At 41.3% G+C, this 23350-nt stretch overlaps 1 protein-coding gene across 1 annotated transcript in view; it reads right to left on the bottom strand.

The window, feature by feature from the left end:
• Positions 1–23350, bottom strand: part of JMJD1C (jumonji domain containing 1C) — a 108305-nt gene that overhangs the window by 25933 nt on the left and 59022 nt on the right. The window contains exons 3-9 of the mRNA XM_031060727.1: positions 13237–13342; positions 8363–8487; positions 6962–7105; positions 6652–6844; positions 4898–6564; positions 1635–1807; positions 2–1327 (exon numbers count right to left, since the gene is read on the bottom strand). Coding sequence (XP_030916587.1) covers positions 2–1327; positions 1635–1807; positions 4898–6564; positions 6652–6844; positions 6962–7105; positions 8363–8487; positions 13237–13243 — 3635 coding nt within the window. The 5' untranslated portion in view covers positions 13244–13342. The remainder of the gene's footprint in view (position 1; positions 1328–1634; positions 1808–4897; positions 6565–6651; positions 6845–6961; positions 7106–8362; positions 8488–13236; positions 13343–23350) is intronic.

Below are 23350 nucleotides of genomic sequence, written 5' to 3'. Positions count from 1 at the left end.
GACATCCGTCTTGGTGCTGCAGATGATAGTCGCGGTAGGAGTGACAGCACGAGGAATGCTGCCCTGTGAGACAGCTGCAAATTTCTTTTCATAGTGTGTGCGAGCGCTGTCTGAGTTCATATTTGGCAGTATGACTCTTCCAGTCTCCCTGGCTTCCGCTGTTTTCAGGCAATCTGCTGGATTTGTCACAGCTGAGGATCTCTCACTGACTCGATCTTTGGAAGCAGACTGCATTACTGGTACATTCTCATATTTTGTGCTAGAAGGGGGACGCACAATAACAGATGCTGTAGCGGACTGCGACTTTCCACTCATTCTTTCGGTGTGCCAATCCACTTTTTCATTATTTGGGGCATTATTAGACTTCCACATTTCTGATAAATTCTGCTCAGAAGTGCCCTTGTAAACAGTTTGGGCTTCCTTGGGCTCAGGTACTAAAGTTGGCGGTTTCTGCAACTCCTGTATTTTGCCACCACCAGCATTAACGGGTTGAACAGGGGTTAGAGTTGGAGGTGAAAGGCTGCTGTAGCTGCTCTCCTTCTTCTCCAGGTTCTGGTGCACAGGAGGGTGAAACACAGGGGCCCTATGCAAGGCAGGCATACTCCGGAGTGTATTTGTAGATGAGACTGACAACTGAGTAGGGCTCCTGCTGTCACTTCTGAAAGAATTTACCGAGTGAGACTGCACCGACTGTGAAAGCTGCTCGGGTATCTTGCTTGCAGAGCCTTCACTTTCCGGTTGGTGCTTAATTAAAGGCGGCGGTTTTGAAAGGGAAGAAATGTAGGAGGGGAGAGCCTGGGCACTAGCTGCTGTTGAAGGACAATTAGTTTGCTTATCAACATATACACCTGAAGCTTCCTTTGATGGGTACGATCTTGGTGGTTCATTTACTACACTGTTAGACAAGGTAGTGAAATAGTTACTCTGTGGCAAATTCTGTGGAACTGAATGCTTCATTTTGTACAGTTCTGACACAGAGCGTTCAGCATCTTTGTCATACTTTGCTGAATGGCTTTTGGGACTTGAAGATAAGGATGTTACCCTGGAGTAGTTCTCTCTCTCTCCCTCCAGTGCCTTTATTTTAGCCGTAAAAGGAGCAACTTCAATACTTTCTTGGAGTATCCGCCTGTGTTCTTCTTTGTATTTGCTCAGTCGCTCCCCAGTCTCCTGTGGTGGCCTTGGCAGCTGGTTCAACATTGGATCTGCATAATGTCTGTGCATATGGCTCTCCTTCGCTGTCTGCGTTCTGCTCTGCTCCAGCTCACTCTTCACTGGCACAGTGGTGACAGAACGCAAAGGTTCAGCAAAAGCTTTCCTCTCCAGTTCTCTGTTTGAAGAAAGGTTAAGCAAACACAGGTTAGCCTGAATGTAGTACCATGTGCTAGACGGAAGACCTTTCTTCTCATGCCCTGAACCAAATTATCTATTAACACAAAATAAACTTTCCTCTATATTAAGTACAATTTTCAGTAGTCTTCAAATGAGTCACAAACTCAAGTACCACCCCAAGTCAACAAGGCAACACAGTGACAAGCCTGTGTCCCCCACATCTACGAATAAACTAAAAGGAAGCTAAAATGCAACATCACTTGCAGAAATGCACCCTCACACAGAGAGATCAATGGCACACTCACTCTTTGCGATGCTCTGCAATGCCTTTGGACAAAGGCGGGCTGGAATGCGTGGTCAGCTTGAGAGGCCGGAGGGGATCTGCGCTGGATGGTCGCACAGGAATGTGACTCCGTAAACCAAGGCTGTCAGCTGAGGTCACTGGGGTGGGCTGGTGTAACCAGGGGCTGGGAGTATTCTGTTGACACCAACCAAAACAAAAAATTAAATCCGATTTCAAAATAATCATGGGACCACAAGGGTAACTCTACCAAGTCCTACCAATGATCAAAGTAAAGTAATATATTTCAGTACCAAATCATAGACAGTAAATAAAATTTAACATTTCAAGTCACTTTTCTGACCAACGAAATAAAATATGATTGTACTTCCTCTAGACTATCAGCATACAAAGCACTTTACACATTTCACAAGCATTCTCAGAACCATTTAATTTCCAAGTACTCAGGATGGGCAGTTAATTCCAGAACAGCATCTCAAGCTCATCAAAATTAACAAACCAATGACAATCTGACAACACTTATATTCACTAGTAAAAAGACCATTGCCTCTTCAAAGAATTGCATGAAGTATTTCTTTAAAAATACAACTATGGCTTGATATTTCTAGAAGCAATTTTATCTCCAGCCTTATGATAAATCTCAATAAAAGGGATGTAAGTATCTCTTTCCTGGATTGTTCCTCTCCTGTCCCAACCAAATGATTAAGTATGATAATCCTAATTAATCTGCTTTATTTAGTCAGGCATTTTTATTTGGCTTGATCATCATCATCACGCTATTAAAACCATAAATGTACACACTCCCCATACTGTGCAGCACGGCAAACACACAGCCCAATTTTATGCTGTATACCTAAACACTCCAAAGGGAGGCCTCCTTGCTCAGACACAGTGGTAAATCTTAACCTATGAAACTACGTTTTAATCTACTTCTTTGTTAAGTTTCTATTTTCTGATCTTTATTGAAACTTGTGTAACACCATGCAGAAAGAGAGCTGCTCCTGGTCCTTTCTCCTCTTGCCCTCTCTCTCTCCCCCCTCTATTAGGAGACCGGCTTATGAGAAGCACACACAGCAGAGAGGAAAAGCAGGACACCTGTTAAGTGGGGCTCAAGTGCTGGGGACAAGCCAAGACGGGACTGGGGACAAGAGTGACCTTTTGTGCACACCCCAAAGCCTCGCGGTGCTTGTCCATCCCCACCTCCTTCCCCTCCCCACACTCCTCACCAGTCCATCCCTATCCTTCTCCTCTGACTTGGCAACTCCAGTTGGGAACTGCTGCAGCAGAAAGGGAGCCAAGAGCTCTCATGACACATGCACACAGCACAGCATAGATCTGCAGGTGCTACAACTTTGAAGTTCTGATTTCTGTGTTTTTGAATATTTAAAGCAGCCACTTGGGTTTGTGCTGACAGTTTTAGTGCGCACGTTTCCTCGGCCAGGAGTTCCCACGCTGTGGGGAGTTCCCACGAGCAGCCTGTAAGCTGCATTAAAGTATTATGCAAAGAAGGCCCGTCACCTTCTCCCTAGAGGAGCTGGGGAACATCTGCCTGAGCACCAAGCATTGCTCAAACAGCTTCCTGACTCCACCTGCACCATCTACTGCCCAGCCCAAACATGGGAGCTGCCACAGCCCCCCAAGGACAGCAGGGAAAGGTGGGATTGGGGCACGCTTCCTTCAGCTCAGAGACATGGCTCAGCCCTGAGCCAAGGGTGGCTGCTGCTGCTGCTCTTACAGCTCAAAGACAGATCCCTTTCTGTGATTGTGGCATCCATGCAAACCGACCTTGGAAACGCCCATTCTGGGTTTCTAAGATCTATTTAAAAAAGGCCTCCAGCGCAAGAGCCAGAAGACAAGTCACCACAAGACAATTGCCACATATCAACATAATTAAAAAGCTACGTGCTTCAGTATGCAGGGCTGCATTCTTCAGGCAGTCAAAGTGAAAACAACGTCTATCATAAGTTCTTTTAAAATGGACTTCTGTATAGGGTGGAGCAGGCAGCAACACGAAAAGATAAATCTACCTATCTTTTCCTCTTAGGCTTTTCTTCACTGCTACATTTTGATTTTATCACATTTTACATCAAACTCACTTCATATTACAAGGTCAACTCAAACTGACTGTTTTGGGAAACACTTAGCCACAATGGTTTGGCTTTTTTTTTAAGAATGAATCTGGGGAGGAACAGCTTTCCCCATGATGAAAAAAAAAGAAAAGAAAAAAAAATCTTTCTAACCATTCAGAAGGCCAAGCTTTGACACAAAGGCTTACAATTTGGCAGAAGGACCACTGTCAGTGACATGCCTTTTGTGGTCCCTGTGAAAATCTGCCCAAATTAGGCCAAGTTGAAAGCCTCTAAAGATCAGTATGCACATGCTCGATGGTGGTTTAATTGAAGCTGGCAGTAAAGCTCTCCAAAGTTTCTGTCTGCACTACACATGCTTCATCTTACACTATTCCTCTGAGGTGCCTGCAGTGAGCATGCCATATCCCAAGCCTTCAGGAGCTAAGAAAACCTTTCCTGTAATTGCCACGTCTGCCTGCCAAACCCCACCACCACACTGGGCACTAGACTGAAAAACACAAACCACTTCTTCTGAGACTGCAGTGGTTACACTCAGCAGACAGAGAGAGGAATCACCCTGACTTGAATACAGAGGAGTGGAAAGCAGATGGGAAGGCAGAGATGTGTGTCAACAAGAAAAAGAAGGGGAGAAAATAACACTCCAAGAAAGGGTACACAGATAGGTGTAAAGACAAGAGAAATGGGTGTACAGTGTGCTTGAAACATTTAGAAATGCAGGAGTATTTCTCTCCAGAACTTCCCACTGGATTTAGTACTCCTTCCTTAGTCTTTCACCAGTGAGCATGCATGAAATTTCACTATGAAGACAACTGTCTCACCTCTCCTAATATTTCACTTACACAATGGTACACAGTTTCAGGCAGCAAATATTTACCCTGTGAACCTGAGTTCGCAAACATGCTGGCTGACCTCACCCTTAGTCATAAATTAAAATCAAACATTTCATCTTTCTTTAGAATTCTTAGGAAATCAAGGTCTGGAAAAACGCCCTACACACATCCACCATGAGACAGTGGTTACTGCTGTAGTTCCAGTCCTACTTCTCTGCCTACTGAAAAACCCCACCATCACAACATTACTCAGTGTGACACAAACGACCACATCTGTACCTAGGAAATCACTGCCGGGAGACACCAGGCCCAGCTAAATACGTCATCAAGAAAGGATCTCAACTTACCCTTCTCAAGGAAGCCTCCGTGTTAACAGGAGTTTCTGGGTGGACCCATTTGGAGGAGGGCAGACCGAGTCCTGAGTAAGCATGTGTTCCATTTGGATACTGCCAAATAATTGGATAAAGCCCTAGCTGATTATAGGAAGCAGAAGGGTGAGCTTGTCCGAGAAGATGTGGAGACTGGTGTTGTAACATCTGTTGCTGCTGCTGGTGTGCTAATGCCAAATGGCTTAAGCTGCTAGCATGAGCAGTCTCTAGTCGCGGGTGGGCACCCAGCAGGGAGGCAGCAGGCACTCCGGGCAACACTGCGGGAAGTAGATGAGGGTGATGAACAGAATGGTGGGATGCGCTGCTAAGGGGGTGAGGGTTAATAGCGGACAAGGGAGCCTGAGCTGAAGACCCAGCGAGCAGATGGGATGAACCAGTTAATGCAGGATGATGTGCGTTTGGATTTAAACAGGTTCGGTGGGATGAGGAATGCAGAGGATAATTATGCTGATGCAAGTAAGGTGAAATGTGATTAGTTCCTGTTTCTTGTCCAATCAGAGTGGGGTCCCTGTATACTGTGAAATGTTCATTCTTGTCAATGATAAGAGGACTCTTAGTAGCTTCTAGAGCACTAACTCTAGCTGGAACCGGATGAAAACTAGACCTAGGCAAATCATGATCAGTTTTATTGGCTGACCTTGTTAATCCAGTAGCATGGCTGTTTTGGGAACTAACCTTCGACTTCACAGTATCAGAAGATTGGGTGAATTTAGGCTTAACATCAGGTGACTTTGTTTTAGGATGATCAACTGAAGCACTAGATTTTGACTTCACAGAATCGGGGACTGGACTTTGTTTACGCAGTTTACTCTCTTCTGCTAGAGAAGCTACGTTTAACGAAGACATAAATGAGCCATACTGCACTTTTTCAGAATTTAAGTGTTCATTTACTGGTACTGTTTTTACAACCCCAGGTTGCATCAAATCCGTTTTACCAACACTGCTAACCCAACTTTGATCGGCTTCCTGTTTTCTTGCTTCGAGGAAATTTGCATTTGCAAATTGCTGCTTTAAATCACTGCCGTGAGATTCTATTTTCTGAACTGTTTGCAAACCAAAGGTACTTGCAGCATTATCCTGGTTCTCCTTTTCAGAGTTGTTTTTATTAGTAACATCAACAGCACACTTAGGAGTAGGAGGCCTGGGTAAAAACTGCTCATTTTTTAACTCCACAGTATGATGTTTTTCTGCATTACACTCTTGAACAGGTGGATCCTTGGCATTCTGCTCATAAATTGTTGGCTGCTCCGCTGCATGGAGTGAAGATTTTTCCTGATGATCCAAGACCGATGACTTCAGTCTTTCTGTCTCTTCATGGTTTTTATCCTGCTGCACCTCATCCCATGGAGACTGTCTATCTGTTAGTGTTTGTTCTACTCCCTCAGTGGTTTGGGATTTTCCTTCTTCTCCATTTATCTTTGAAGAGTTCTTGCTTTTTAACTCATTTTCTGAATTCTGCTCCGAGGATGAATCTGTTAATCTTTTATTTGAAATCTCCGAGTCACTGCTCTCAGAATAATCTGAGATGTTGTCTGTCCGCAGTCTCTTCACATTTAGTTTTTTTTCATCTTCTTCAGGTTTTCTTCTTTTACTAACAAAGTGTTTATTTTTGGTTTTGGGGTTTTCTGCAAAAGACAAAAACACAGCTATCAGATTTTCAGTCTAATACAGTTTTAGGAAGCTCTCCCACCCTTTCCATTAACCACTTTTACCTCCTCGACCTATATAATCATATCTTTCATCTTTCATCTTCTCTTCATCAGGCATGCTGCTATCAGAGCCTTTTCTCTTATTTGGCCGAGTATTCCTCTGTTGCTGGTGCTGGTGAGAATTCTGTCTTGGTGCTGCAGCTTGGGAGTTCATTGCTGGTCTGGGACTATTTGCTTGTGCACGTGTATAATGACCCTAAAAATAATTTGTTATTAATTGACTTAAATGCAATGTTAATTAGTGTCTTTAAACATATATTTTTAACATTTGCAATATATGAAAATACTTAGGTAAAAAGATAAATGTATCTACGTGAACTGTGTTGCTGTTCTGGTTGGAACGAGACCGTCGGCGTGAAGTGATGCCAATGTTTTCACCTTTCAACAAAGAGTGAACAACATCATCTAGAAAGGTCATCTGAACCATAGAAGGATCAACATTCTGAGGTTCTAACACCTGGTTTATGTAAAAAAAAAAAATAAAAAAGAGAAGAGAGAAAATAACAATCCACAGATGTTCAGACAATGCCTAATCTGTATTTTCTGTACCAGTGTTCACCAGTCTATTTTGTGTGCTAAAGACTAATCAGAGAAAAGCCTACTTAATCCTGACAAGCAGAACTGACATATGACACAACAAATGCTGGGAACAGTGTCAAACCAAAGCAAATGTGTCTTTACATGCCATTGTAAAAATAATTTTTTTTAAAAAAAGCTAAAAGTATCCCACCACCCATTCCTTCCCCCTTCACTAACCTGTAAATTTGAGATTTAACAAGCTATTCATCGAATAACCCCTAAGCAATAATTACAATATAAAAATATTTTATAGAATTTAATACACTATAAATTATACTGTGGAAGTACATTACAGTACTGCTTTCAACAGAAGAAAAACTGCTACCAGAACCAAAATGACTGGAAAGAAGAACTCTAGAACTGTTGAACATTATTTTAGTGAGAAATACTTCATAAAGTAGGAACTGTTAACCGTATCTTCAAAGGACATGGCACAAAGTGAAAAAAGTAACATTTGGGGAATACTAATTTGAACAAATTAAGGGAAAGAATTTGTCTGAGTAATAGACTAGTCTTAAATTTTTATTGTCACACATGGTTTTGTCAGTCATTTCAAGGCAGATGGGTCATTCACTCTATTACTGTTGAGTCATCACCCTACCCTCCTGAAATAGAATTCATTACTGCCATTAAAAATACCAGTATTAACTCTTTTTGCAACATCGAATTCCATAATAAAACTAAAACCTACCACAGCAAATATAAATTGGGGCTGCAGTAAATGCTTAATTCAATCAATTGCAGAAAGTGACTATTTCAACTGCTTGGAAAAGGTAACCATTACTGCAATGCTGAAAGATTTCATTCTTGGCAAAAGAAATTCTCAACAGAGCAGACAGGGAAGACCAGTTCTTCAAACTGAATTGCTTTACTTCAAAGACTTCAACAGTCAAAGAGCAACAGCAGAACAAACTGCAGGACTGGTATTAATCATATCACTGCACAAATATTCAGCTTCAGGAGGATTTAACTGACAGCCCAATGCAGTTGTGCTGTAGTTTCAGTGCAGTGATACCCTCAGCCTGCTGGAATGGAACCAACGTGGTGTGATTCTGAGTGCTACCAACAAAAATTAGCACCTCCCAAGGTACAGCTGACTTGCAGCTTTTTTTGTGAGTATCATCCATCAACTCACCTGGTCATTCATAACCACCATAGTGCGGGTGAAGAGATCATGGTGAGTGATGATGCCAGTGAACCACTGGGTGGCAGAATCCTGTCTGTACACTCTCACCCTATAACCATTTAAGGAGTACGGACCTTTGGAAGGGGAAGAAATAAAAAAGCCATTGAGGAATGTAGAAAAAAAAAAAGCATACATGAATTATTTTCCTACTTTTTTTTTAAGCTTCACGGCAAATATATAGTGCACATGGCATGGACAGCTAACCACAGATTCAGGAAGACATTTTGAAATGCAAATGATCCATGTAAGTACGCTTTAAGGTTAATTCTGCTAACATTTTCAACATAGAATTTTCTTATCTAACTAAATCTTTCTGCAACCATGATGACACATGATGGGAAAATTCCTGCCTACGAACAGCAACCACAGAAAAGTAATCTGAAAGGCTAGAAAAGTGGCAACAGCAGGTTATACAGAAGCCATCTAACAGGCTAGTCACATGCCCAGCTGCTTTGCTGGCTAAAAGATTTACATCTTGGTGGTTAGGCTCTGCATCTGCCAAGTCTTTCCCATAAGTGACCACAGAGTTTCTCTCTATTACAGCAAGCAGAAAGGCAGTGGAATGATCCCGTGACTGCTATGGCCACACAGAACATTCAAGCACACACACACTATGAACACTTCAGCTCCTGTTTTCAGACATACCAAATCCGAAGAAACCTCACACATTTTGCAAAGCTCAGTATAACTCACCTCCAAAAGCCCATGGGGATGGGGAGCTATTGTGATACAGTACCTATTTTACAGTTTGTTTCAAGACCCAAAAAATCAAGACTTAACAGTTTTATTCATATTCAATGTCTTACTTGATCACTGGAACTCTTTAAGTGTCACTGCACTTGGTGTTTATATGGCATTTTGTATAACCAAGCAACACTGCCACCAAGCTCAGTTCCAACTGTGTGGGCTTTGCTACTTGTGCAATCAAACCTCGGGTCCCAGGTCAGGCAAACAGGAAGGGAGGAAAAACCATTCAGTGACAACCTACAAACAGCCTCACTTAAGTGATTTAAGACTGCTCAGTTGCTGAACCACACAAGCAAGGCCAGAATTTCCCTGTCTTTCCTAAAGATGAGTTTTTCCAAGCCCTGCCCAATATATTAAGCAAGCTCAAACATCTGCAGCAAACAGGCCAGGGACCTCACAGGTGACAGCTTTCTCTAGTAAAAAAAATATCCAGGATCACACAACTGGGTCTGTTATCCCCCCTGCATGTGACAGTGTGCTACTGCAAGGACTGTTTCTAATGTCAAGATTTGACAGATCAAGAGAAGTGTAAAAGCAGTAATTATTCAAAGTAGTCTCTAGAAATACTTTTTGCATGTGACTCTATAATTTTTAAAACCAGCTAGGAAGAGAAATACCACACCACAGTAGTCTTCTTACCCCCATGCACGGCATTCATGGCACAACTGAAACACTGAGACCTCCTGAACCCCCTGAGCTACCTTAACTGGTGCCCGTTGTGTGTTTCCAGCAGCACAGACAAGGGCCACAAGTGTGCCAGCACAGGCACTGCCAATCACAGGTACATATGGGCAGAAATGGAGGAAGAATCTACAGACTTATGTCTCACATTTCTGGTCTTGGACCAGACAGGGTTCCCATGGGGACACATTTCCTGATGGCTTCTCTCCAACCCTTACTCCATATGACCCTGCAGAACGCCTCCAGCTCAGCTCCCACACTTCTGACTGCCTGACCCATCCACATTCTCACATCTTGAACTTTTAAGGGTTGTCCCAAAGCTCTGCCTTATTCAGACAGTCTCAGTAAAATTCTGCCTGTGTCTCTTTGTGCAAATTTGCCATTCCTACTTTCCTATCCAATCTCCTCCTCTCCTGCATCCCACTGCTAACTGCACAATGATTTTCAGTCTCTTGCATAAGCAGAACCAGCATCCCCCCAGCTTCTTGTCTCATTTTAGCATTACTGTGACTCCAGGCCACTAGCTTCTAAGTCCTTTCCCCCAGTCTTCTCAGCTTACAAGCTCCATCCTTCCTTCTCCAACAGCTTCCAGCTTCTCCCATACTCCCCTATATTGACACAGGGCCAATTTCTTCCTTCTTACTCCTTGTTCTACTCTGCGTCCATCCTTCATTCCAGCTGTTACCCTATCTATTTTTAAAAGAGAGTTTATCTACCTTTAAAAACAGTGGGTTGGGTTTTTTTTTTCTTACATGCTGATGGGATGACAGGAAGAAGGAGAAAGACTGAACTGCAGTCCCACAACACAGACCAGCTCAGCTCCAGCCCAGCCCAGCCACAAGCAGCCATTACAGGAAAAGCCTGGCTTTGTCTCCAGTCCCTGGCTGAATCACTCCAGCTACACATTGTTGAAACAGCCTGTGCAGTACTATGAGAAAATATGTTCAGAGCTGAAGCACACACAGTGTTTCAGGAGGATTATTACACATGCAGTCTGAGATTGTAATGATAAAAAACTAATCGGAAGAAAGAAATCAAACCTTTTAATTGTTAAAAATCAAAGACACTTCACTATGTTCCTTGAACCAGTTTTATTTGTCCCAAAAGCTTTCAACTTGGCCAAGTTTGGGAGGAGTTTCATTTTTTATTAAACAAGGAACAAACTGCTTTCCTGCCAAAGTTACAATCTCCACTGCAAAGCATGCTGCTGTGACTGCCGCCCAAAGGAGAAGTTAAAGGGGCCAATTTTTTTCTTTCGTCTCGTTCTTGTAAATAATTGGACTGGTTTTGACTAAAATTCTCCCTCCTCAAATTGGCATGCTCCTTTCCAAATATTTGGAACCAGATTTTAATGTTTCTATCCGATCCTCCTCTTTCTTCAGATAAACTGTGTTTTAACTGCAAAAGTCAAAGTAGGAAATACTAAGTTATGGTATGAAGATTTCAGCATCACAGAAAACAAGGAAAAGGCAGGATACTAAAAATATTGTAGAGGATGAAGTACGAGAATGTGGTAATAACCTTAACAGATGCATCTAGACAAGGCAGAGGCGAAAATGTAGCTTAAATTGCAGGGAACAAGAAAATGGAGGAGGTGAAGCAAACCAGAGAAGAGAGGAGGAGAAAAGGAAGAGAACATGACCAGATGACAGCAGCTAGCACTGTCAGAGGGCTGAGTGTAAGTAAGTCACTGGAAGGTTGATGCCAGTGCAAAGTCTGCGTGAGCAGGAGCAGATTCTGGGCAGGCAGAATGTGACAGCAGTCTCTGCTGCCTGACCACCACCCCATGGGGCTGAGGCCAAGGCCCCAGAGAGGAGCACGTGTCCCCTCAGGTCACACATCACATCAGGGGAGCGACTGGATCCAAAGCTTCTCCTCAGATGAGGACAACATTGGCAGGAGATTCATCTTATTATCTATATTACTACATCTATATTACATCTTATCATCTATATTATTGTTCATTTGTGCACTTCTAAGCACAGAAACCTCTGTGTGAGAATCTGTATCTATGAAGACAAAAACACAGACCCTGGAATGATGGGAGAGAGTTGTGAGGGTGATGGGCTGGCAGTCTCATCTACATGACTACTTCAATACACTGCTGGAGCTTTGCTCAACTACTGATTCTGTACCAAGGTACACAGAGACTTTTACAATAGTCTAACTGTCGTTACTCTAACGAAATACAATAAACCAGCTCAACTTCAGTTTCCTTTTCAGATAACCCTGACTTGATTTTGCATCATCTCTCAATCCAGTTTTGTCTGTAAATTTCATCAACAGACTATTAACTTGTATTGCATCTGATGATATCAAAAGTAAAATCTAAAATGACTAACATACCAACATGCCAACTTACTATCTAAACAATTCCACGTGTTGATTTTTTCAGCGTCCTTTTTCTGTGGCCCATAAGAATCATGTCTAGTCAAATTAGAGACTCCACAGAAGGAAAGACACAAGTTTTTTACTCTAAGGCCAGTATTATACTTACCATATTCTTTTTGTCTTCTGATCTTGGTTTTATCAAAGAGACTAGACAGCAAGGAAACCTCAGAGCCATCCTTAAAATATGTCATTATTTACAGCTTCCCTCCTAATCTTCATTTACAAAATGACTGCTTAAGAATTTTTGTTCTCAAACTTCTTTCCTGGGGATTTTAGCCAGACCCACAGAGGTTCGTTTCTGCCTCCTAGTAATAGGAACTCCTCTGCAGAGCTTCCTGAAACTTAATGAATATGCTGCAAATGCATCCAGTATTTTTACTATCAGCAAGATGGCACCAAGATAATTTCTTCAAATTCACTCTGGTTTTCTTGTAACTTGTATCTACAACGCAAATATTATTGTACACAGCTTTTTCTGCAACCTCCCAGCATTAGAATTGAGTTACAAATTGTAACTGGTTCGAAAGCAACTTTTCACTCAGGGGGTGAGAGCGTGGGGTGGGGATCTGAAAGTATTCTTCATCTGTGACAGAACTGTGAAGAACTACAAGCACAGACAGGTATCTGAGAAGTTATCACACATAACAGTAACACTAACAGAGCACAGAACAGTTTTAAACATGCCAAAATGTGTGTGGAGGCCATTCATACACACTTATTTTCACAACAAACTTTATATAAATATCTACATTCAGACTAATGATATTCAGCTTTTGCTGTAATCACTAACACATAAAACAAGTTAAGAACAGTCTGAAGCAAACACCAACAGCTTCTTAACAGTCTTGTTTCCTTGTATTAACAAATACTTCCAAAAAATAACTTCCAAGTTAAAAAATATATTCTCCATTATATCACAAATGCTATGGGATGAGTCCCACACATGTAATGGCCTTAAACTAGCTAACACAGAATATAAATAACACAATTTCCCACATAATTACCTTGCATAAAAATCTCCTGAACCTTTTGTTCCTTTACCCAGGCTTTTACCTCCTCATGTAACTGCGGGTTATCCCTGAGAACTGGGTTTAGACTGTCTACGTCGTCCTAAAGTAGAGATTAAAAAAAGAACCATATGTTATGTTTACTTGTAACATTTTTGTTTATTTTCCTAGATGTATTTTAAAATACAATATTAAGTCGTTAGATGCTAATTGTACGGATTGCCTACAAATCCCTGTACTATTTTTAGAGAAAAAAGCATAACATAGTGCTAGAAGTTATTTCATGGGAACACAGTATGTCAGATCCCACATGTGGCCAGACTTGTAAGCTATTAATAGGATCACACTTTCATAGTGTCTTACTACAAGCTAAAAATGCCCTCTAAAGACTTAGGTGCTCATAGGTATGCACAAAGAATTGTTTAAATAATTATTAAATTTTGTTTTAAAAAAATCTGGTTTCCATATCTGTAAAATGTATTAATATGGACATGTTGAGCATAAACACAGATATCAAACCTACAAATGTAACACATAAGCAGTATTTTAGGAGAAACAAGCATTCTGAGATAAACACCATTGCTGATTTTCAAATATGTTGGCCTTTGTTAATTAGGAAGTTTCAAATAAGACATGTTTTAATTTTTATTACAATCAGTTCTCCTGGAAAAGATTATTTTCCAGTATTTGGTAGGATATCATCTGGGAAATTAAGGTTTATTCAGTGGCTCCTTCTAACAGAAAAAAAAATTGGGCACAGAATCTGGTTCATACCCTTGCAAGCATGGCTTAAGAATCACCATTCATCTCTGGACTCCTAGAACACCTATTTCTCTATTTCAGAGCAAACTTGCTATTTCTGTCTTTGAGGCTGTGGCAGAGAAAAAAAGCCTGGTGGCTCCTCAGGCTGAAGATGGCCTTGGAAACCCATGAGCAGCAGCAACATTCATTCATAGCAAGAGAACTTCAGACAGCTAAAATAATGAGTGCAATTCTCCACATACAAAATGTAGAATGTTCTATCAGTACTGCAGCTGAGATAAAGCAATTTCTTCCCTTGATCTCCAGCAAGTTCCTTGATGTTTCACAATTTATTATGAAGAGCTCCAGCCACAGAACACAAAGATTCAAGTAACACCCAGTAAATGGTGCATTGCTGCCAGGCCCTCCAGTGACACAAGCAATTTCCCTCTATTCATCTGGATGAGATTATTCCTGCTAACCCACTGATCACAGGATATCTATTTTCAATTCAAAATTCACTTCCTGACACTTGGAGATTTGCTGTGCTCCACTATGGAGAATGCATCAATGCTTTGGTTATTAGAGAAAATTACTGCTCTCTATCCTTATGCATCTACAAAGGATATGGCCTTGGATTGACAATATGGTCAAGATGACCATTTTAATACATGTAAATTGGAACAAAGTGGAAGGGAAGGAAGATCAACAGGACCTCTACCACAAGGTTCAAAATACCAACCAGATAAGTATGCTGCTAGCATTACCAGGGGCACAAGAGGGTCACAACAAGAATTTATTCAAGGAAGGCCTCTACCAAAGCAGTTTGAAAAAGAGTATTTGCTATTTTGCCTACATGTGCAAATCCATTTGTGCAGTGATCCTACATACAGAAGAAACATCACCACCACTGGGAAGAGGGAATTATTTGCCAGGGGAACACAACAGATCGGGGAACTGGAGCTGTGTGATGATCAATCACGTCCTCCTTCCCATGCACTGTCTTTCACAGCAGCTGCAAGAGACTCCTACACCAAAAATTTCCCCACTCAGATCCACATGCACTGGATCTAAGCAACAGACTGAGGACTGCAATACTGAGTTTGGCTGACCTACAAATGCAGCTGATGTGCAGCTCTTGGACATGGTGAGCAATCTCTTCAGTCACATCTAAGAAAATTTGTATCCTCATTTGGAGATTATACACATTGATTAAGTACCATGAAATCAAACCTGTTATTCTTAACATTATACTATTTTCATGAGTTTTTCATACAAAGTTTTTGAGTCTCTATGTCATCTTAAGCCACTTTCGAAGGCAACACACACTGGTGCTTTTTTTCTTAAGATTTTACTTCCTTCCTAAGCATCCTGGCGTTCTTTGAACTTGACACTGAAGATACTGTCCATCCTACATATTGTACATTTGAACCTCCACCTCCTGTTCAGATGCATGACATCAGCATGCTGGGCTGAGAGTGCTCCCTGTGAACATTCAGAAAAGGAGACTGCAAAGTCCATTTTCTATTTATCTTCTCACCCCTGGAGAAAGACAAGCTCAAAGATAAGCTACAAAAGGCACAGGTTAGGTCAAAGACCCATTACACAAACTGCATGCAGGTGTGACTGGGATTATGTGGATGATATCAAAGAGAGCCCAGAGTTTCTAAATATACACACAAAACACATTTAATACATCAATCACAGGGTAGGGGGGAAGATACTAACAGAGCAAGTTTCTGTAATTTCAAAAATTCTTTTCTTTTGCGTACATGTACCTATGAAAAATGTGTGTGCCATGACTTACCTTTTTCCATCTGTAGTCTTAAATCTGGATATCTAAAACCCAGGAAATTAACTGCATAATGTGTTAAAACTGTAAAGCAGTGGCCTTAACCACACAGTCTCAGCACACATCACAAACTCTGGCAAAAGCAAGGAGAGGACAACAGGCAAGGCTGATGACTTGCAGTCTCTACCCCAGTTTAACACTGAAAACAAGCAGGTGACTCTGCAGTTCCCAGTTCTTTTCCTTACCCTGTGTTTATATCGCTCAAGGAACAATTACTGTCTATACAGATTTGAACCTTGACAATTGTAACCCTCAGTTTTCCTCTTCTTAGCTGATGCAGCATGATTGACAGACTAACCTCCAGAAGATTTAAATGCCCTGCAGGATTTTCCTCCAGACTTTTCCTCATTTGAAAGTAGTTTTACAACCAGAAGTTATAGTATCCTCTCCTAAACTAGTTTTTCCACAAGTCCTGGAATATCTCCTCCAGAAGGATGTTAATACTGGTGTGAAATCCTTATGCAAATCAGGATGCAAATCAAATAAAGGGGACTGTTATATTCTTCTTCAAGTCTACTGGAGGAAGCTCTTTATGTACTTCAAGCAGCAGTGCCTCTTGTTCCACAAATGACTAGATGCAACTCTGGGAAGGAGACAAAAGACCTATAGGCTAGAAAAATATGGTTGAGATAACCCCTCCCGTCCTTCTGGAAAACAGTCACATGAGGCAATGTGACTATCAGAAGCTTGCCAATCTATGACTAGTTTTTCACATCTTTGCTGATATTCTTCCTTCTTTCTAGATCAAAAGAGGAATTCACTTCCAGTGGACTGGACTTTATGCTTAATTATCCAAAGAACTGGGTCAGCTGCATGTCTCTCTAGGTGATCATTCTCACCTGCTGGGATGTGTTCGACTCCAGGGAAGTCCTGCGAAGAATAGAGAATGAAATTTTCCTCCAAGTATCAAAAAAGATGCTGTGCTTTTCTGAGTGTATCTGTTCATTCTCCTTGTACAAAACAATACAAGCAGGTTGAAACCATAGGCCATACTATCAGGTTAAGATATCACACTGGTCTAACCAGGAAGGAGAAATTTTTGTTCGGAGAATCATTTTCAAAGAGTTTATTCAGACATAATAAAATAACTAAAAATAATTTATTCAGAGTCACAGGCGAACCAGTGCTTAGATCACTTGCCATGTGTCAAAATTCCTTTGAGATCAAATGGGAATTTCAAGATAGTACCAACAGAAAAACAAGTCAAAATCCCAATGAGAATTCTCCTTCTTGCTCTCCATCCACAAAAAAAATATTGTCCAAGACACTGAGAGCTATCCCCAGATGTGCTGAACCTGCCCATTGGCCAAAGACCATACAAAGTGCTCTGAAAGGCTCAAATGACCAGAAGTTCCTTTTGCATTTTGGGCAGCCAGGTATGACTGTGTTAGGAAGGCCTACAAATTTCCACAGCTACCTCCTCCACAAGACCTGAACTTCTGAAGCAACAATTTCCTTAGCATTTTAAAATACTCTTCCAAGTCATTGTTCGGAAGCTTGGGAGGCAGAAATGAGTTCATGGAGAAATGAAACCCTGGAGCAAAGAAGAACAAAGAAGTGGATTCCAGTAGCTGCTCCTACCCCCAGTCACAGCGCCTGCATGCTGCTTATGGGACAGTGCACACACTCCAGTCAGCTGTCAACTTTCCACTGTCAGTGAGGAAGAGAAGGAGAACTGACAATATGCATTCCAGGTAAGCCAGTCCCAGAAAAACAGTGGCTTTTGGGTTAAAAAGGCTTAAATCAGAGCCCTGAAGACTACATCTCAACACACATCACACATTAGGAATGTGCAAACCTTCATTTGGGAATCCTCCTTCCTTGGTCATGGTGTCTCTGCATTTGGCTTCATGCATCAAGGACATCTTTCCAATATCAGTAGGAACTCATTTCAGCTAGTGTTTTCCAGAGAAAGACTAAGTAGATTTTGCAGTCCTCGCAAAGGTCAACACCACATTAGTCCTCACCATCTGTGGCTTAATTAACTATAGCTTCCTCTGGCTGCTTAGAGGTTTTCTGATAATTTAGGACACGAATTAGATGAAAACTAGTACATAACCAACTTGACAGTCCTGTTTACAATGTTTACACAGTGTGCACTACACACTGAAATAAGCATTTTGTCAGGACTTTTATGGTAGGGGGACAACATTTAAATTCAAACAGTGCAAAATAAAACCTCAAAGTGTCCTGAACCTACAGTTTTTAAGGGAATATTAGCTTCCATAAAATCAGATCCCAACCCTTTTCTTTCCCTTTTGCAGCAAGTCATTTGTACAACTGCACTGAACTTCAGCTGCATAGAAATTAGGTATGACAACTGCAGTGTGAAAACAAGCCAACACTTCCCTACTGATTGCCACAAGTCTTCAGAGAGCAGAACAGTAGCAGCAAAAAGCACTGCTCAAAATCTAAATGGCTGAGAATTTATACTAGTCCTCTAATGCCAATTTTTGATTATTTTCTTCCATAAAAAAGATTAAGTATTGTACCTGCACCCAGCCTCAAACACATCCATGCCAATTTTTACCCCTCATTTGAAAGTAGGCCTGTACAACTCTCTTATTTTCATTTCTTGATAACCAGCAAAATCCTTTTCTTTCATCTTTCACTGATTATGTCACCTGACATACGTGATTATATCACTGATCTGTAATCTTTTTCACTGACAGTAATTTTTAACAAACTTTCAATCTTAACATTGTCCTGCTTGACATCAGAGTGAGAAAAAACACATAAAATGCAGACAGGCAGAGTACCAAATATCATAACGAGGACATCACCTATGAACTGGTAGGATCCCTCTGCCCTGCTACCAGACTTCTTTTTTCAGTGGCACAAGATAAGAATCTAACTAAAACACAGAAAAAACTGGCAGCAACTGCCACCCCTGAGGGTATTACCAGGCAGGCACTGCGGCTGCCACACAGACCACACCAGAACTTAGGAGGGAAATGACCAAATTTAGATGAGTCTAAATACACATCTCCTGCAGCTTCCTCCTAGACACACAGCATGCATAAACCACTGGTTAGCAGAATATTCCTGATTTCTCTGAGACAAGTGAAAGGCTACCCCAGCTGCCAGGGCAGTGCAGCTGCTGGCCAGGAGGTCAGCCAGGCACGGCAGAGGGGACAGCCCTGGGAACACATCAAGCCCAGCACGGCAACCTCCCTCCTGCTCCACACTCCTCATCCAGGGCAACGCCACCCACAGACACCAAGGCTGGAAAGCTAGAAAGGCTAGAAAGTTTTTTGGGGAGATTGGAACTTCCCAGTTTACCTTAAACGGCTTTGTCTGAGCTGAGAGAAGAGGCTTAGGCTTAGCAGGCGACGCGAGCGCTTTCTATGTAAACCCAACCCACACTTGACCTATTTTCTGCTGTTCTGAGCACACAGTCACAATTTACCTCATTCAAACCCAGCAGCTGCTGGGCTACATCTGAACCAGTTAAGTCAAGCTTGAAGGCACAACCCTGACCCCTAAACCAGAAACAAAGTCGAGCCGAGGTCAGCCCTGCTTCCACGTGCGCAGAGGCACGGCCACATGGGGAGGGCAGGGCTGGGCAGTGACGCTCGGCCTGCACGCAGGGGCCAGGACAGACTACTGGGATAACTAATCCCCACCCAGCAAGGGGCTCTGAATGCACTGTTCCAAGGACAAATGTTTATAGATAGTTCAGACCACAAACATTTAAAGATTAGGGGTTATTTTCAGTGTGTAACAGCAATGACTATGTTTCTGTAAGTAGGAAGTTAAAATTACAAGGGGAAAAAAGACAAGAATACAAATTTAGCGATTTTCCAACCGTCAGTAAAGTTAACATTTCTCAGGAAAAGCTATCAACGATTTTTCTGCTGCTCCCCACTCTTCCCTATGCATAATACTCCTCCCCACACACTCCTACTCCCTTCCTCATTTTACCTCAGGAGTTGAAACTGATTTTAAAATTTTAATTATCAGGTTTGAGAACCGAGGGATCAGGGCTACATACACTTCTTCAAGTCCTGGTTTCAGGCTTGAAGAGGCATGACTACACTGATTTGTTCAGATCTGGAAGCATAACTGGTATACTAACATTAGGAACATAAATATACGGGGAGGGGGGGGGAAGATCTGACTTGTACTCTAATTTCTCCATGATTTTGATAGTAACACAAAAATCAACAGAGGTATTTGCCTTCCTATAAACTATCAAGACCTCAGGTGAAATGGGCATAGTCAAAAACTTACATTTTACAAGTCAATTTATTATTCTTTTTATCTGTAGATGACAATCTGGAGTGGGAAGGCAGAGGGGAAATCAGAACAACATGAACATGGACAGGATGAACATCCAGCAGGAAAGTAAGCAACAATCAATGGATAAGCAAAACCAAACCTGAGCTAGACAAATATTGTCAATAACCAGTCTAAAAACTGCTCCAGTGGCATCTACAATAGTCTTGCACCTGAAAATAGAAATTAAAGAAATAGATGACCCTTATGCTCACAAATTATGTTACTCTCTCTCTGAGCAGCTAGGACAATCTGGGTCAGAAAAGGAAACTCTTCCCCCAAAGTCAGGTATCTTTTAGCATCTAAGACCTCCCAAAAAAAGTGGCTCCTATCAATAAAACAGAGGGGCTTTCAGCATCCACCTAGAACACTGTGGTGACCATTTGTACTACTTATATTCTCCGCGTACAGACAAATAAAGGTCAAATGTACACTACTCCATGTCCACCTTCTCTGTCATTTTGCTGACACAGCCACACATTTGCTTTTCTTTCATTTTCCACTGAATCACATTTCCTTCCGCTTCCTCAGGGCAGGCTCCACATTTTTATCACCACCATCTCAGCAATAAGCAACTTGTACTGATTTGGCATTTTGTTTTTTCTAATTGTAAGAGAAACAGGGAGGGAGTACTGGTCCTAAGCCACTCAGTCATGTGGCAATACTGGAACAGCCTTTGAGTCACTAAGCAACTCACTGCCACTATGGGAAAAGAAACCTCAAAGTGCAGACATTTCCCTGAAGCAAGCAATTAGCAGAGTGAAGTTGATGCTAACAAGGAGACCTGCTAAGTAAGTAGATTGCAGAAATCTCTTTTGTACATTGATATTAAAATTTAAACTGAGAACCAGACACCCTGTGAATTGTGAGCAGCTTTCAGAAGGTATTCAACAAGACCCAAATCATATCAACTGAAGGACAAGCTGTATGGATGTCGGCTTCTTTAAGCTAAAAAGAAAGCACATTCTGTGGATCACCAGTTGTCTGGACTCGTGGGCAACCAGAAATCAAGCCAAGAGGCCTGCTCAGACACTGACCACTCTACAAGAGACACATGTTCCTTGCATGAGGGACAGCAGAGGTTATCTGTGGCAGCTGGAAGGCTGTGTACCACCACCACCACTACAGAAAATGACTGACCACACAGGTCATCTCTTAGCTCACAGCAGTCACCTCCACCAAATCCTTCAGCAGTTGCATTACTCAGCAATACCATATTCCTTGACAAGACTACTGGTAACTGAGAACTTACTGGAGTGAAGAGCAAAGGCCTCTCAATTCAGTTGTGCAGAAGAAAACTGCAGAAAACTGCCCAATACATGCCAGTGTGATGACAGATCCTAGAATCAACACCACCTCCTAGAGATATCCGTCAGTGTATCACTCTTGTGAATGACTCCCTGCTCTGGAATTTGAACTACCACCAGCTTAGATTACCAACAGTAATCACAGAGCTCCCTAGTCTCTCCTACAGATATCCTCAATCCTATTTACCAAATAGGAATTCTGGTAACATACAACTTTCCAACTCCTTTTCTCTACAACTCATGAGGATTATGGGCAGAAGACAAATCTCTACAAACAATAAAAATATTTTAACTCTTTTTTTTTTAAGGCAGAAAGAATACATCAGATACCATCCAAATGTTCTTGAAGCCCAGCGTGTTTTAGTCCACTGAATTACATTAATGTTTCCTTTTCAAGTGACTTTCAGAGATTTATTTGATAATGTGTTTCTTATAACACAAATACATACATGTTGGCCTACATGCTGGTATTATGAAAGTACATCAAAATAAAACTCATTTTTCTCACATTTTAAAAGTACCACTGTATTTGCAGAGAACTTTTCAAAGTTAATTTCTAACAGGATTTAAAGCAGCACTATTTTTTTTTCCTGTACAGAACTCCATTATGACCTGCTGGAGCCTTTTTAGGAATTTTCCCTATAAATAACAGATCTGACCAGCTGGGACATATATCATAGCTGGATTAACACTACAGCTCTCTGCAACCCTGGAGAAAGCAGTGGATGTGCCTTTTATAGAACTGATGAATAACAGTCTTGCAAAGAGGAAAGATTAAATTGCTAATCAGAAAACAGGGATGCTTCGGTTATTGCTGCAATAAATTCCCTGGGGTAAACTTAGGTAAGTCATTCAGAGTTTAAAATTGATACAATGATCTTCTACTTCACCATATTTTTTTCGTAGACAAATCTCCTAGCATGTAGAACCAAAAAAATCCTATTGAAGACATAATTCAAAAATTGAACTACATCACTTGGGGAAGAAAAAAAAAAGAGAAGAAAAAAGCTCAAGCCTGTCAAGCACCATAATTCAGCCACCAAGTCTTATGCATTCTGAAACCTGCTTTAACCTGATTTTATCTCCCATATACCAAAATGGTGTGACATGGTGATAAGACAATGAAAGGGAAGAAAACATTCAAATGGGGTAAAACCCCTGCCTCTGTGCTTGAAATGTAATTTCTAAACTGCATGCTTAAAATTCACAACTAGAATCACAAAAAATGTAATGATTAGTGAGATGCACAGAAATTACTATGATTCAAACTCACTTGCTCAGCAAAAACATTAAAATGCTGCCCTCAATAATACTAGCAGATACACTTAAGTAGAGGAGGTTACAGGGGAAGAAAGGGAATAGTTAACTTTAATTCCATTCAAAAGACAGGAAATGTTTGCTAGATTAAAGGGGGGGGTTTCAGTATTTACAAACAATAGTAGTAAAAAGACTTTATAACTGTATTACTAGTATACTGTTAAAAATAAATAATGCTCGGTACATCAAGCCCCTCACAAACCCTTGGTAAAATTATTCCAACATCTAAGCAAATAGCAAGATTCATACTTGGTTTTAATTTTAAAACTTCAAGTTGGTATAAAATTACTTGAGTTTCTCCCCAGATGTCTGGCCTGGAAAAAGAATTAGGTACACAGACCTGGAACTGCTATAGCTCTCAACCTCTACTAATTGTAGCTTGCTGAAGGCTGTGGAGCAGTTCCCGTGAAGCAGTAACCCCAGACTACAAATTATTTCTTCTATTAGTGTAATTTCAAAAATACATTCTGTAAGAAAAAAGTCTAGAGCTGCAGCCAGAACAAAGGGATATTGTATCCAAGGGAGGAACGAAAGCAAACAAACCCATGAGCACTTCACCAAACGAGCTCTTGTGTTATCATTTCAAGATAAGGCTTAATTTGGGTAAGAACACATT

The sequence above is a fragment of the Geospiza fortis genome, unplaced genomic scaffold (genome assembly GCF_000277835.1).
Source record: "Geospiza fortis unplaced genomic scaffold, GeoFor_1.0 scaffold92, whole genome shotgun sequence".
Taxonomy (NCBI): domain Eukaryota; kingdom Metazoa; phylum Chordata; class Aves; order Passeriformes; family Thraupidae; genus Geospiza; species Geospiza fortis.
Note: the sequence above shows the minus strand (reverse complement) of the source record. Positions and strands in the feature narration are given on the sequence as shown.